At 36.4% G+C, this 16,643-nt stretch overlaps 2 protein-coding genes across 2 annotated transcripts; one reads left to right on the top strand and one right to left on the bottom strand.

Annotated features, from left to right (window-relative positions):
• Nucleotides 1-3,940, bottom strand: LOC139452399 (protein FAM136A-like). The gene is made up of 3 exons (XM_071233868.1): nucleotides 3,853-3,940; nucleotides 2,512-2,652; nucleotides 1-2,007 (listed from the first exon to the last, which is right to left on the bottom strand). The coding sequence occupies exons 1-3, from the start codon at nucleotides 3,934-3,936 to the stop codon at nucleotides 1,810-1,812; spliced, it is 423 nt and encodes a 140-aa protein (XP_071089969.1). The 5' UTR covers nucleotides 3,937-3,940; the 3' UTR covers nucleotides 1-1,809.
• Nucleotides 3,941-4,181: 241 nt separating this feature from the next.
• LOC139452366 (cytoplasmic dynein 2 intermediate chain 2-like) lies at nucleotides 4,182-16,643 on the top strand. Its single transcript, XM_071233825.1, has 12 exons — nucleotides 4,182-4,281; nucleotides 6,411-6,495; nucleotides 7,011-7,149; nucleotides 7,476-7,555; nucleotides 8,105-8,157; nucleotides 8,410-8,591; nucleotides 9,615-9,754; nucleotides 10,349-10,428; nucleotides 11,166-11,347; nucleotides 11,847-12,004; nucleotides 14,426-14,634; nucleotides 15,334-16,643. Exons 1-12 carry the CDS (start codon nucleotides 4,223-4,225, stop codon nucleotides 15,461-15,463), a joined length of 1,497 nt encoding a protein of 498 aa, XP_071089926.1. The 5' UTR covers nucleotides 4,182-4,222; the 3' UTR covers nucleotides 15,464-16,643.

Below are 16,643 nucleotides of genomic sequence, written 5' to 3'. Positions count from 1 at the left end.
ATTTTAAGTTTAATAACACATTTTCTTTGATTATAAATACAAAAAATAAAAATTGTTTTATACACTCTCCTCACTTCCTTCAAATACACAACTGGCAGTGATATACATGTAAATATATTTATATGGTACAAATTCATACCCAGATCTCAGTAAAATTAACCATGACAAGGACTCTATTGTTTGCTATACAGCCTTAACATTGGTGCGTGGAGGGCGGGGCCACAGATCAGGACTAAGAATACACGGGCCTGAGTTTCTGTGGTATTTTAACAATAAAACAACTAAGCAAGACTAGGTGGTATACATATGTATCCCTTTGACATAATATGGCACAAAATGTAGGCATCAAATTAGGAGATTGTATTGACCTTATTTGACTCGGAACATTCAATGTGTGTAATGAACTCTTAATTGATAAACAATGAGCAATCTTCAATACGTAACAGAAACATTGAAGTAAATGCTTAGAGTGTGAGTGAGTTGGGTTTAACGCTGCTTTTAACAACATTCCAGTTATATCGCGGCGTGTCAGCTTAATGTGGGAGGAAAGCCTGAAGTGATGCAGGTCTCAGACGTTTACCACATCGGTGAAACCCACAAGCACGGGTATGGTGCTGACAAACCTAGAAACATAATCGGGGCGAACCGGGATTCGAACCCACAATCATAGGTTTCTGGCATGCCCAAGGGACGCAACTCTGCACAGCGAATCGCGGCGCCTTAGACGACTGGGCCACCCGTGCCCCCAATAAATGCTTAATGTTAACTGTTGACAGAATAAAATACACCATTAAGAAAATTGATAAACAATAACAAGAAATGCTGGGATGATTACAATGTTATCTGAAGCAAACACTTCTTCACTTCAACACCCACTTGAGTATGAAATATGTCCATGCTTAAAGTCTTCACTCATCAATCTGCACGTAACCTTGTTAACTTCTTTCACAACCTACGTTACCATGGTCACTGAAGATGATGGTCCTGACAACAGCCTTATGAATATTGTAGTAATGCCACCCAGAGGTGGATCTAAGTGTGCACAGGGGTATTTCAATAATAAAGAAAAGGGTATTTGTGTTCTGTGTCATTGGTCCATATCTTACACTCCCCACCTGTCTTTGAATACACCAGTGGACTGGTCTCAAATAAAAGATCACTTGATGCATTCTTGATCATCACAGGGCATTCGGAATCATGACTTACCCAAACAAATTCTCTAATTTCTAACTGTATTTTTTATATTTTATCCCTACTTTTAGGGACTTTGTTATATTTGAACTATTTCGAAACTTGGTACACACTGCATTCTAATATTATCAATCATTAACCTTCTGCTTCATACTGACTTTAATCAATAACCCAGTAATTTGGGTTCAAAACAATGACTTGGTTTCATGGGTGAAATCATACCTAAACTTCCAAAGTTTGTTACACCTACATGACAGGCACTACTATCTTTTGATTTGTACACATAGAATAGGCCATGAATTCATAACCTTAAATAGGCCTCAAAATCATAGACCCTAAATAGGCCTTGAATTCATAGGCCTTAAATTCATACACCTTAAACATGCTTTGAATTCATACACTCTGACTTCATACACCTCATGAATGAACTTGTTCAAGGGGAATGAATTCAAGGCTAAGTTTGGAAATCCTTCATTCTACTTGGCATTCAAACAATCCTCTTTCTTAAGTTATCTTCACAACACTTCTACTACCATCGGATTAATTGTCACTCATTCATCACACAATTCAAACTATATTTACATATGAAATGATATATGTCTCTAAGCTAATACAATATCAATATTGTCCTTTGTTCAAAACACCCTGTATTTTCTTCATCATGCCCGGGAGCATGTCTACGTGGGCATTGCCACATTTGACAACGCACGCCTCCAGCTCTGATCGGTACTTGCTAGCCTCTGCCTCCGTTGTGTTGGCCGTTACTTTGTCTCGGACTCTGTCTTGGCAGTCCATGGCACACCGCTGGAGACGGTCCTGAAACAATACCAGTTAGTTCCCTTATATTTAAGTCAGTGTTATATCAGCTGTATCACAACAGGCTGTAAAAAGGTTTTTGCAAGCATTATGTACAGACTATGTCATTAAGGTCCATCTTCCCGAGGCAAAGAAGTCAACTGACTGTAAAGTCCAGTTTCCACCCTTGCCGAACTTGGCAGAATTATGGAGTTCTATTTTGGCTGGACAAACAGTCTTTGCATAGTCCAATCAAAATCACATTACGAAAACAACATCCAGTTTATAAACAACTGGCAACTGCTGTGCGGATTTCAGTCGACTGCAGGATTTGTGGAAACGGGACTTTTACAGAAGTTAACTGCCATGCCTAGGGAAGATGTTAAAGTACAATATACAAATATCAAAATGGACTAGTTAGTCACTTGGAGCGCAGAACAGGGAAAAACATTCTGTCCTAGAATTCTCAGTTTTTCTTGGTTGATCATGTTGATAATGATTCTGTGACATAAAAGTAATGCTCACCTGAAACATTTGGAGTTCTTTATGGAGATAGGTCTGAGCTTTGTTCACAGGAATGGAACATCTTTCAAGGCAATTTTGAGTTTCATCAAGTCCTGCACTCGTGTTTTCACAACATTTCACACTACACCGATGCATGTCTGCCTGTAAAAGATAAAATCTGTATGTCAAGCTTAAAGGCTGTTATCATATTATACTTATAGTGCTGTTATTATATTATACTCATAGTGCTGAACTTTTCATCAAGTCTGTGATTATATATAGTGACTGAATTAAGCTTAATATTGAACATTTATTTGATGTTTTGTAGGATTCACATTCGGTATGCAAGATATTTCAAACCCAACAAGCTATTGAAATATAAGAATTATAGAGTACCAATGTCAGTTTTATTGTAAACCAATACAACATTGACAAAAAATTGGCTGGATTTGACAAAACTGCTATTACCTAACTTCTTAATTGAAATTGTTTGTATCAGGAAAGGGGGATTTGACAGTAATCACATTCAGGAGCTAACTATTAGCAATTCTTTCTGGAATAATTATTATGTTGATTTTGATCATCGAATTTAGACACAGACCATATCCCTCTCTTAATTACTTTCTGTATGTATTGATGTATTCCGGGGATGAATTTGTGTCCACAGTGATGTGATGGTCAGATGACTTAAGTACATTTAGAGGCAAATAGGCTTTTCATCCCTGACACACATCCATGTTTTTATTAGTTTCTCTGTTTCGAAAAGTGAGCTTTAGCATTAAAAGAATTGTGTAATATAGCCCTACAACGTAAACAGCAGTTTCGAATGGAACATAATAATGGCTGCTAAGTGTTGTAAACCCTAAAATATGAGTCACTTCGGTTCTTTCAATCAATGACATAACAATTTGTTTGCTGCAGTTTTATTTGTACCACTACCCACAAAAAATCTGTGTTTGTTAATGTCTCAGCTGAATCTTCCAGTTATCATTATGCTGTCGTCAGGCCTATGTGAGATTTCATCATGTTCTTCAATGACATCAGATCGTTCAGTGTCAGTTTCAAATTATATGGACTAGATCTTGTTTACCCTCACAAGAGTCTAGAATGATATGTCATCGACATTTTTATGTTTTACTTCTTTTCATGTTTAAAATAATGTACCCTGACATTACTGGTTAAAGAACTGTGTTGCAGTTCAATGTCAGATGTAAACGTGGAAATGAACTGTAAATTGGAATGGGAATCGGAAAACGCCCACTGCACTCACACTTTGATATCATTCAAAGGTCATAAAGATTTTTTTGGCGGTTGTATGTCAACTGGCATTTAACTATGTCTCACAGACAAAAGTCTATGTACCTGCATTTTCCGCAGACATTCTTTGTCGACTCGTGCAACAGATTCATGAACTGCTTTCTGCACACGTGCTTGTATATCCTCCATTTTGTTTGATGCTAAGGGCAACGGAGGAAATACTAATACGGGTTTTATTGGATTATTTTCGCAACGAATTTCATCAAACCATTTTATTAAGCATACATAAAACCTTTTTCGTACAGCATAAGCACAGATAAATTTTAATATACTATGAAAACATAATATATCTGAAAAGAAAGTTGTAAATATTTATTTAGATAAACCGGAAGTAAAGTGCAGACATGTCAAGCAGACGACGCATATTTGTCTGTCTGTGCGTCGCACCTGTCAAGAAAACATTGGTTGTATCAGCATGTTTACAGACGAAAGTCTTGATCCAGTTGAATTCAAATCATCGTGGAAAAAAGAAAGGTAGGTGTGATCGGTTGGCTAAGTCATTATTAATCATTACAATGACTGATGTGTCCAAATAGACTGGGTTGATCGTGTTTTTGTTAATCGTTACTGACAAATAGGCCTACAACCAAGTTACATGAAGTATTCCCCGTTCAGCGTTCTGGCTAGGTTTCATTACTTAGATGGATTTCTGATTGATTGAGAGTATCAATTTCGAACTCATTTTTTTCTGTCTTTGAAGGCATCTAAACAAAGGTGCAGTCAGGGATTTTGTAAGAGACAAATGGCCTATGGGCATTTCACTTTTCGGGACATAAAATATGAGTGTATAAAATTCACTAACATTTCAGTCAGACAACCGGACTGTCAACTAATGAACTGTGCAAAGTTGTCAGGCCAGATATAATGTTGCCAGTCCAGAATTGTGTAGACTAACCAACAAAAGTAAGAAAACAGTAAACATAAGAATACTACAGTCTAATGTTAGTTTTCTAAAAATAACATTAATCTGGACGATTGTCAACTTAGTAACTGTATGTGGGAGCACCTTTAGAATACAGTACCACAACTTCTCGTGAGGACGGTCTCTGCCGTAGGTCACATGTCTCAAAGACAAGCAACCAGTGTTTGTGAGAATTACTTGAATTACGAGAAACACGAACTAAAAAATATACAAAAAATAAAAGTGCTTTCTTAAACTAGCGCTTGCTATAAAATGCGCCGCCGCAGGCTATAGTCAGTAAACAAATACTCAAAACTCTCCATAGCGCTGGGCGTATTCAATGACACTTCGTGTAGAGATGATAGATCACTGGGAGGAGCTTATGCACACTCGATGACCCCTGACGTCACAGGGCATTGTTTCTCCGGTGTGACTGGCAACAAAAGGCTACAAATTACGTCATAGGGTATTGTCACGTGTTTGAAAAGTTTGTGGTACTGTATCGGTAGGCCCTGTATGTGTAACTCATTGAATTTTTAATTATCAATAATGTTTTTAACATTTACAGTTAATTTACCTCTTACATTGAATTAAAACTAGAGTACTTTGGTAATTTATATAGCTCAACCATCAGGCGTGAAACTTTTCAACACTGAACGTCCGTCAGTAGATAGACAGAAACATCTTGGACTGTCGGACAGGCGGTTATTTTGGAAACACTGATAAATTAGTGATAATATAAAGTTTTCGTCGGATATTCATTCAAGATTCTGTCATTACCAAATTATAACATCCTCAGGACATGTTGGCAGACTAGTTATTCCAGGGAAGAATTGGTCCCTGGCTTGTGGAAAGCGCCAAATATTTGTGGAGATCAAACACCATTGGTCATATCCAACAGTATGCAGCTCATTTCAGACTTGTTATGTAAAGTAACCAGATTTCTGGAACAAACAACTAACCTGTCAGAAATTGGCACTAGTCCTATAGTCCTTGCCAATCTGCCCAATAGTTAAGGAACTGGGCTAGAGTATTTGATGTGTATAGATACATGTCAAATTAATTTGACTAATGTTATTTTGGGGGGCGGGGGGTGCGCTTTGTTTCTTTTATTTTATTTATTTTGATGTTTGTCTTTTGCTACTAAGTTTAAAATGTTAACTGTATGACATGTACAAGCAGCTAATAAATTGAACATTTTCATGTAGGGCCTACTTCTGCAACCCATGCTTCTAAGAGGCGCCTAAAAGGAACGGGTGGTCAGGCTCGCTGACTTGGTTGATGCATGTCATTGCAGCCAAATTTGCATAGATTGATGCTTATGATGTCAATCACGGGATTTTCTGGTCTAGAATCGATTATTTACAGATTGCCTTCATATTGCTTAGTGTGGCATTAAAAAACAAACAAAGAAACTTGCATTCGAGATTAGGATGCCTTTGGCTTTATTAAATGAAAAGTGTTGAGTCATAGTCAACACTTAGGATACTTGGACTTGCCTTAATAAGATGTTCCAGGATACACGGTACAGTATTTAGAACTAATACTGGTAATAATGTTACACTCTACAGTTAGTATTGGCATTCAGAAGAAAAAAAATCTTCTTTTTTTTTGGTCAGTCTTAACTTTACACTTTGCCTATCGTAATTAACTGTATTTGATTTTTGAATAAACATTATAAGACTTTCTCATCTGTTCACAGACATGTAGCTGACAATAGCTGCCAAACAAGTGATTTGCTCATTGAAGAGGTTGGATGTCAGTCCATAGAAAGAAATGATGAAGGGGTAAATTAAAAGATATATGATATTGGTGTCTTTAGACTGACTGTACATAAAATAAGAATAACTTGAGTTAATTGTTATGTTGTTTAGACAAACATGTTAGATCAGATAAACGATTGGGATGATTTTCTATAAATAAGAAAGTTAGATATGCTTTTTAGTGTGATCCTAAGGTCCTAAGGTATTCTGCGGTAGTCTTTCTATTTAAATCGAAGACTGCTTACAGCACGCATATCGCTACATTTTATCATTAGGTTTATGTAAAGTAGTTTTGAAAATTTGAAATGAAATTCAAGGGGTTTTAGTGACATAAAATAAAAACTTAGGGGGTCCCTAGATTCAAATACCATAGCAGAAAACCTCAAGAACCCCAGGACCCCCTCTTACTTTCAGACTTTGGAAAATGTTACTTTGATTTTTATGTTACATTTTGAAGACAGCTTTTTGTTTTTTGGATTGTATTTACAATTCATGACATTTATGCAAGAAAATTGACTTTTGGCTTCCGTTTTAATTAGACACAGACAGATGATGGACGTGAAAGGGCACTTAACCTTGCTGAGACTGACTTACACAGATTGAATCAGTTCCTCCAAAGAGTGGAACCTCTAATAGTCACAGCGCTGTCCAAGAACCTCAAAAGTCATGCCTTTGATAGTAGGTTAAAATTTGACATTTTAGGAATAGTCATATCCCCTGAAAAGAGTACAACACATTTATGTTAGGAACCATTTTCTCCATACGATTTGTCAATTTCAGTATTTGTATCACATTTACAATTATACTTCCATTTATTAAATGAATACTGATAGTTCTGGTTTCTTATGTAATCTCATTGATAACCAACCATTGACTCTGATATGATACCTCTTGAGCATCATCTTGGGATCTGATTTTAATTGGTATCTTGTGGTAAACTGTCTCTTTTTGAAAACAGATGTATAATTTCACATTTACAAGGTTATTACTGATCGATGTTTCAGATTTATTGTCAAGCACTGAAAATGAAGGAGCCTCGGTCACCTGTGTCCACACACTTGGCCATATAGCTCTTGGTGAAGAGGTAACTAGACTAATGTCAAATTTGTTTCCAATTGATTTTTTATCTGTGGTGATCCCTGGCAGCTTATGCTGGTTGTAGCTAATAAGATGGATCAGGTGGTTAGGCTTGGTGACTTGGTCAATTTTGTGTCATAGCGATGTGGTAGCCTAGTGGTTGAAGCATTTGGTTGTCATCCTAAAGACCCAGGTTCAATTCCTCACACTTTTACAATCTGTGAAGCCAATTGCTGATATCCCCCGCCATGATATTACAGGACTATTGGTGAAAGCGGCATCAGACTCAATTCAGTGTATGACTCTAGCCTCTAGTCTGAAGCCCAAGGCTAATCAAATTGTGTTAGGTCTTGTAAGCTCAGTTAATAATACTCCATATCATAACACTAATATCTAGTAATATCTAGAAACAATGCCACTCATTTGTACGGATAGATGGGTTTTTTTTATATGCAATTGGTTTATTTTGAACATAAATGTTTGTTCACTAGAAAACTATTCATGATTTTCAAATAGTCATATGACAGAATTAGTATTTTCTTGTATTTTCTTACAGCTTCAAGTCACAGGATTGTCATGGAATTGTACGGGTTCAGTCATAGCAGCAGCATATCCTTTAATGTATTTTGGGGTTAGTTTCCTGTTAAGGTTGATATCTTGTTTTGTATTGTGAGATACATGTGTTTATTGTGTGTTAAGATGTTAGTGTTGTGTGCATTGAATATGCAGTAAAAGTTGCATACTAGTAAATACTACATTCTGTAAATGTGGTAAACTCTTTAAGCTACTTTTGAACTTTGTCATGTCAAGTTTTCCTGTTATTGGTATATGAAAATTGATGCAATATCCTTGACATGCTACTTATGGGAGATATGATCATGAAGACTGGTGTACACACAAAGCAGCAGTAGCCACATGGAACCTCGACAAACGATCTCTCAATGTCAACAAACCAGACACTGTCATTGATTCATCTTGCTGTATCATGTGTCTTGAATTCCATCCTGAAAACCCAGCATGGATAGCTGGAGGGAACTTCAATGGTAAGATTAATGACACTGTCCTGAAAATCTGGATTGTATTGACACTTTTGCAGTATTTACAGGGGATAGAAACTTTCGTTTAATAGATGTAGACTTAGAATGTACATATAATACTCATATCCAATATAAGATTCATGAATGTGAGATCTGTGTCATGTTACAGGTCATATCATACTTAGCATGTTGACAAACAATGAAATAATGAAGAGGATTGAGTTTGTATTTGTAAAGGTCACTCCCCTAACCATGATTATAACACAGATCCAGGATAGTAAGGGGGTGCCCAAGGGCAAGGATAGTGTTCGTGAGAGAACATAAAGAATTAAAGTCATTCGTTTCAAAAGTTTATTCCTGCTACACCATCACTTGGATACATGAAATTGTGTTTGTGTTTTGCTTCATGCGTCTCATAGCACGTCATACATGTGTTTACCTTCAACCGAGTTTCTTCATGTTTCCAACTGTGTTGGACCGCAGGTGACACTAAGGGGAAGTAATTCTTGAAAGTTACGGAAAAACATAAATTGCTATTCAGTAGCAGCTTAAATTAAAACGAAAAATGATTCTACTTATTGTCAACAGATAGTGATGAGTTATTCTAAATGAACCAAAGAGTCAAACATTTATGCCTTGGTAAAACTACCACAACATGATGTTCTGTATGACAAGGGTACTGTACACTTCTGTGAGACCTGCATGTACATAAGACTAGACTAGTGCTAATTGTTTTTGCTTGATATTCCTCTGTTAACAGTGTCTTTCAGTCATTGAGTCTGATTAGGTACACATGGTGAGGGAGAAATTGTCTGGTTTCAAAGGGTTATGAATTATTAAGCTGGACAGTATGGAGTAGCAAGGTAACACCCCTTGTAAGGTGTCAACACATGGCCACTTAATATATGCAGGAAACAGTTGTTGAGCAAATGAATCGCTTTTTAGATATGGCAATGTGTACATGTGCACAGTTATTGTGTCAGTTAACAATCAGAGACCACCTTCTTGATGTGTAATTTGTGTTTGAAGGTGAGGTTATGGTTTGGGATCTGAGCAAGGAAGATGACCTGCTCGTAGCATCATCTGGCATTGGAGACGATGCCCACAGGGAACCTGTCACTAAAGTCAAGTGGATTCCTGATCCTGCATCCAAGAGTAGGAGGCACCAGGTCTGATATTTTATGATTTACAGATGAAATATGTCTCAAAATGTTTACAAACAATAAATTTGTTGTACATATCATCAATAGAAACATGTTTTTCTCAAATTCATCAAACTAAAATGTTAATTCTCATAATATATCACGACTTTTTGTTGTTTATTCTAATTTTTGTAGCACTGTTTTAGCATGGTAGGTTCAATTTTCATGGCAACGTACGATGTCTTCCATTGTATTATAATGTCATAGCATTCCAGAGTGACATTACAGATGTCTCACAATTGTCTGAGAATTTGTTTTAGGAGAGTCCTGTGGAAAAATAAGTATACTTTTTTCCTGTAAAGATCCTGGTTAGAATTGTGTGGAAATATTAACTTTTTGAACCTCCCGCTTATGTATGAATATAATATGCACATGCAGAATCCATATACCGGTAGATGGTCTCTGGCACAAGCAACCCAATCTGTTGTGTAGTGGGACAGCTTGTTGATCTCATCTCCAAACATGTTCTGTCACTCCTGAAGCAGCACTAACATGCATGTCCCTGGATCTAATAGCCTGTATGTAACATTGGTGTGACACTTTGATATTTACACTACACAGATAATCAGTGCCAGTGGTGATGGAAAGATTCTTATTTGGGCTATGAGTTCAAAGAAGCAGAGACTGAAACTTGTTGATGGGTGAGTTGACTACATGTAAATATATGCCACTCACATGATATTCTGTTCTAACTCCTCAGGTTTCAAAATGTTTGTAATTCCTTCCAAACTGATCCTAATAGTACACGAGTGCATGTGAACCATCAGATTGACACATGATGGTAGAAAATGGATGTAGTAACTAGCTTTCCACCAATATATGATTGAAGGATATTGCAGATCAACATGGATAGGTGAGGTGAAATTGAGTTGAATGTCACGTCCAAGATTATTGCACTTATGTAGCGACGTGTGTGTGTGTGTGTCAACAGGGATAGACATGGCTACTAGTTAGTTAGTCTGAGACTAGCATAACTAGGGCCTGGAGGTTTTCTCCAAAATTCTAGTTATTTTACATGAACCATTTGTCAGAAATGAGCTGCAGACAAGTTGGTTGTAACCAATAGTATTTACCCATGAATCCAACCTAGTTATATCGTTTGTTTGTTGTTTAATGTCACACTCAGCAATATTATAGTCGTATGACAGCAGTCTGTAAATAATCGAGTCAGGACCAGACAATCCAGCTATTGACATCATGAGCATCAATCAAGATGACATGCATCAAACCAAGTCAGCAAGCCTTGACCACCCGATTCCCTTAGTCCCCTTTTACGAGAAGCATTGGTTGCTGAAGACTTATTCTAACCTAGATCTTCATGGGTCAACTCATTTATAGCGGAATTGGAAGATTTCCTGCTATTTTTTACATCCAACAGATTTGTGTTAATGGCCCAGAGTTTGCCCCGGAGTATGAAGACCCGGTCTGTGAGAGCCGACAAGGAGATTGGAGTGACGTGTCTGTCATACAATGCGGAGGACAAGGACATGTTCATCATTGGTTCCGAAAGTGGTTGTGTGTTCAAATGTTCCATGCACGCACAGGGAAACCCTGCTGGAAGTGAGATATTACCTGAACTAATACTATGCACTGTTCGAAATTGAGGAGCTATTTGAATCGACAACCCATGAATTTCATGCTTTATTTCCCTTGAATTTTACTCATGTAATGAAAATGAAATGAATGTTAATTGTGATCACAGCAATGAATTGCCATCCTAGGTAGTTCAAAGGTAATTTGTTTGCATTCCACTCAGAAAGCCCAAGACTTAATTTCCCACTTAGTTAATCAATAATTTCCCTGTTTTATACTGTTAACAGTTAAAGTATGCAATATTATAATATACCCTAAACTTGTTCATTACTCTTGTTCAATTTGCCCAAGATTCACACAGCTCTAAAAACATTTGTGTTGAGACATTACCTTGAATAGCTGTCAACACGTTTGGTGTCTCTTGAAAGTGACCTTATAGACACATTATGTGATAATAATATTATACTGATTTCATCATTTATTATGTACATACTAATTACTCCTTAATGTCAAATATTTCTGGCAGGTCACGTGATCTCTTCTGTGCCTTTGCGATCTCCTGTCACCTTTACCTTCAACCCTCACCATGGCCCTGTGTACTCCGTGGATTGTTCCCCATATCACAGACATGCCTTCCTCAGCTCAGGCATGGACCAATGTCTCCGACTGTACAACATGCTTCAGGTACAGAGTAGGGATGTCATCATACCTATCATATCTTTGTAGCGATACAATGCATACTGTAAATCTTGAAATTAACGCAAGCGTGAATTAAATGCGAAAGATGCGAATGAATGGTCTTTGCTCGTATTATTAAATATTGCATTTATATGAGCAATAAAATATTTAGATTGCAGATATACCAGCTTAGGCAAATGCATACAAATGAAATGTTTAAGAAACTGTTAGAGAAATGTTCTATGGTGACCAGAATCGGAACAATTTAAGCTATTTCCTCATTGAAACAACCGACAATGAAAGTAAAATATAACATCATAAAAATTGTTTGAAAAAACTTTATTCATTACAACATGTTGTTTACAACCCTTTTTCTGATCCATATTCCTTGCCATCTCCGTCAACCACCACCGTTAGAATTTAACAGGAGTGGAGTTGAAAGTCCATCAGAAAACACTCCCCTTCGAAAGTCCACGAAAACAATGTCCCAGCTGAAGTGACAGCTTATTAAAACTTGATGAAGTTCATTTCAGAACACGCACAATTAAGAAAATCATACACGATCCACTATTTCTGGGACACAAATGTCTAAGTTCTGTCACAATTTGGCTTTGGATCTGTGAAATCTTGAAATTGACAGGTCACACCATGCAGATTCCTCGTTTCAAAATATCCGGCTCGTCTGCAGCCTAAAAAGCAGCTGTTCAGTCATACTCAGTCTCATTGGTAGTCATATGGATGTACCAGCAGACTCGATCAATCCCAGATAATCTACATGTTAAAGTTGCACATCATAGATTGGGGTTGTCATGTTGCTTCATTCTATAACTCGTTACGGAGAATGTAAACACAAGATTGTCAGCCATTGACAGCTGTGAGGTGTAAGTAACCGTGATGTAGGTCAAGTTCAGCCACACCCAAGTTCAGGGTGGAGAGGCATTTATTTTGATTTTATTATTGTTTACTGGGTGTGATTGCTAACTAACTAATAACACTTACACACGTCAAATGTATAATAGAATGCTAATTCATAAAGTTTTTTGTAGAAATATATTCGTTTAGCATTTTAAACCCTTTTTCTAATAACCCATCACCCCTACAATAGAAATGATAGCATGTTCGATTTCCAAGAAATGACCTCTCTGCAAAATTCTGAGAAATGACAGTCAGTTCACAGTGTACAACAGTTTGGTAGAAATTAAAACATCTCTCTCTTTGGACTAAGTTTGGAGTGGTATTTGTCAACTTCTTTTGAAAAACTATGTGTTTTGAACACTTATTATGAACTACTCACAACTATGGTGTTTTAATCTTGAACTTTAGTAATAATTGTTACATATATAACTAACTACCTGTGACCACTTTTCGGAATGTTCTAAGATTGCAGGTATGTGCACCTGTGTTGTTACGCGTTGCAAGAGAGCACCATTTTCAAAGCGTTGTTGCCGTCATGGTAGAATGGAGATAAACCTCCTGTATTTTGAAATTTGATGTAGTCCCGCTCGGTTCAAAATTAAAATAAAGAGGTATCTACTCTACAGTTGGACTACATCAAATTTCAAAACACAGTAGGTTTATCTCCTAATTGATGGGTTTTTCAAACACAGGAAAACCTGTTACACAGGGTTGAGAAGTTTTATTTTGAATCATACACTTATTTGAAATTGAAAATCAGAACCATATCAGACAACTGTCTATGTAGGTTCATCCCCAGGCACCTGCTTTCTGCTCATCATTGGTCCTTTTACAGATCCTGATATCTTCATCCTGAAATGTACAAGATTTAATGGTAGACATTTATATAGCATGTGTACTTCCTTTTAGAATCTGGAACCCTAAAATGTAAGCATATATGTATAGATCCGTGACATCACAATCCATATTCATTTTCCACTTATTTGATGGTAACTTATGTACTTAGTAAATTACTATAATAAAGGACCATTAACAGAGATGCGAATGGATATTTTCCTTTTCAGCTGAAATGTCTTTTCAATGGAGCGTGGTCCATAATTTGGGGGTGTTTATAGGGGGTTTATCAGAATTTAACAATTTTATGTTCACTAAAATTCGCAGAAAATCGTGGAGCTGCAGATTTTAGTGCATCTGGATCATTCAAATCAAAGTTGAAAAGCTGTAAAATGACTGTGCTTTGAATTGTCAGACAATACATTGACCCCTATGTCCAATAACAGTGTTTTGTATCACAGAAAGGCTGTTTATTAAACCACACAATACTTTATATGAAGATATTATAAATATTCCTCACTGTAATTTGTCTTTAACACACTTTTTAAAAATTTATATGTGCTAAGCCACAAGAAAAATGTGCAAGTATGTTCAGATTTACTTTTTCACTATATTAGTTGAAAAGATTGACTTTGATTTGTAAAGTATTTCAAAATTTCAAAATTTGTCTTGTTTCAGGACCAGCCAATCCTCACAATAGAACCAGGTGATGGCTACCTATTTGGGGCCAAGTGGTCACCTGTCCGGCCAACAGTGCTGGCAACTGTCAGTGAGAATGGCAGCCTGCTAGTGTACGACCTGCGAGAGGGTCATCTAGCTCCGCTGCAGAAACTGGAGGCAGGGATGAAGAAGGCATCTGTGTACAGCTTACAGTTCAATGCTCACCAGTAAGTACTTGTCCATAGCCTGAAACTTAACTTCATTTGTCTGGTTTTGTCAGTTAAGCAACTGTTGCCAGTAAGTTGAATTTATGCAAATAAGTTTGTGCATAATGTCAAATAATGAACAATTAGTTTGTCACTGCTACTGTACTGTGGTTTCATACACTTAGTCATATACTTCTGTGTTTAAACACTATAAGCCTCCTGCCTAAGAAAAAAGGATTTCCAATAGATTCATAAATTTTAAGTTGTGCCAGTTTTATCAGAAAATAGTACAGATGACACCCTTTGGCTAAATACCATCTTAAGTGACCAAAACCTGAAATAACTTTGTTATTGTTTGGCACAGGCTAATTTTAAGTTAAGTGCTAACCAACACAGGCTGAAATGATTCACCAGCGAAGACCATATCTTAGTTCTACACCTCCGTCTGTATCATTACATGTCGTTTCATTAATTGTTTTTATTATCTTAGAATCAGAGTTTTCAAATTGGTATTGATTGGCATGTGACCTTTATCAGATATCATATTAAGTCCAATCATTCAGTTGGATCATGTATTGATTGTTTGTTATTGTAAGCACTTTTAGACAAAAATAGTGTTTTTTACGATGTATTGCATTATGTGTCATGTGGTGACTTTGGTGTATCATTTGAGCACTATTTTGTATTATTTTAAAAAATGTAAGTTTTGTTTGATCATAGGCGCCATCTCCTGGCAACTGGTGATGGACTTGGCTACATCAAGATCTGGAAACTTGGGGACGAACTTACTACACAACTACCACGAGAGAATGATCAGCTAAATAATCTCATAAGCACTTCAGCTGATTAGGAGCTGTATAGTGTTAACAGGTCAAAATTGTAAGTGATATCTTGAATGTATTACAAGATAACATTGTTTTTTACTTCTCCTATTTTACGGAATAATTCTTGAAATTTGTTGTAATTGTAGACGGCAATCATGACTTAGACTATTACAATTTAAGAGTTGAACAAATAGTTTATACACTGTTCAACACAACCACTTGTCTGCTGATATGATATTAACAAAATCTAAAGAGGATTAATACATATTTACCCAAATGTAGTAATTTTCCTCAAATCTGACATTTTCTCATCAGTTATTCAGCATGGAGATGCCTAAATTCTCAAAGCGAGCAAAGCATTTAGGGCAGAAAACAGGATCTTGAAAACAAATGTAAAGTGCAGTTTCAAATTCGAGAATAATAATTTCCACATTATATATTTAGATATTTTACACACTGAGCATCAGTGGCTTCTACATGCACTTGGGTATACTACTGAGGGAGCTTTCCTGTTTTTTGTAAAGGTTTTCTTTTGTTCAGTATTACCAAATCAAGGGCAGGTGGTAATGTACCATAGAGAAACTGCAACTGACAATGGAATGTGTTGACATTAAGACTGAAATAAGGCCAAAACATTTTAGAAATCTGATATTTGATTGGCTCAAAAACTAATGCATACTTCTTTTTGTACGTTCAAACTTTGAATCGGAGAAAATGATCTGATAATGTTACATATACAACTGATCCAAAATTGTGGACTAGCTGGATTAAACTATGTCAAACCCCTGAATTATGATAATACAGCATGTACATACATTTCTAAATGCTGAATTAAGTGAGTTTTGGTCAAGTAATTATGTATGTTTTCCTCACGATACAAATTCTTTTACCTAAAAAATCTGCTAACTTTTGTACATCCTATCAGTACTTTACATGTGGAAAATTCATCCAGCAACTTTATTGTTTAAGGAGGACAGTACAAACTTTCCAATGGTTTGCAGTTTTTTAAACATGATCCTTTAACGTAAGATAGATATAAGAAATGTCACCAGTATTTATGATTGTTTCTTCCTGTTATTAGAGAAAAACTATCATTACATCCATACAATTTGTGCAACCCGTCCATAGAGTCTGTGATATTTTCCATTCATCACCTCATATTATATCATGTTTCATAGAACAACGTGAAATATATCTTCTCAAGTC

The sequence above is a fragment of the Haliotis cracherodii genome, unplaced genomic scaffold, assembly GCF_022045235.1.
Source record: "Haliotis cracherodii isolate W230 unplaced genomic scaffold, xgHalCrac1.p SCAF_9, whole genome shotgun sequence".
In the NCBI taxonomy this organism is placed as follows: Eukaryota; Metazoa; Mollusca; class Gastropoda; order Lepetellida; family Haliotidae; genus Haliotis; species Haliotis cracherodii.
This window is presented reverse-complemented; position numbering and strand designations above follow the sequence as displayed.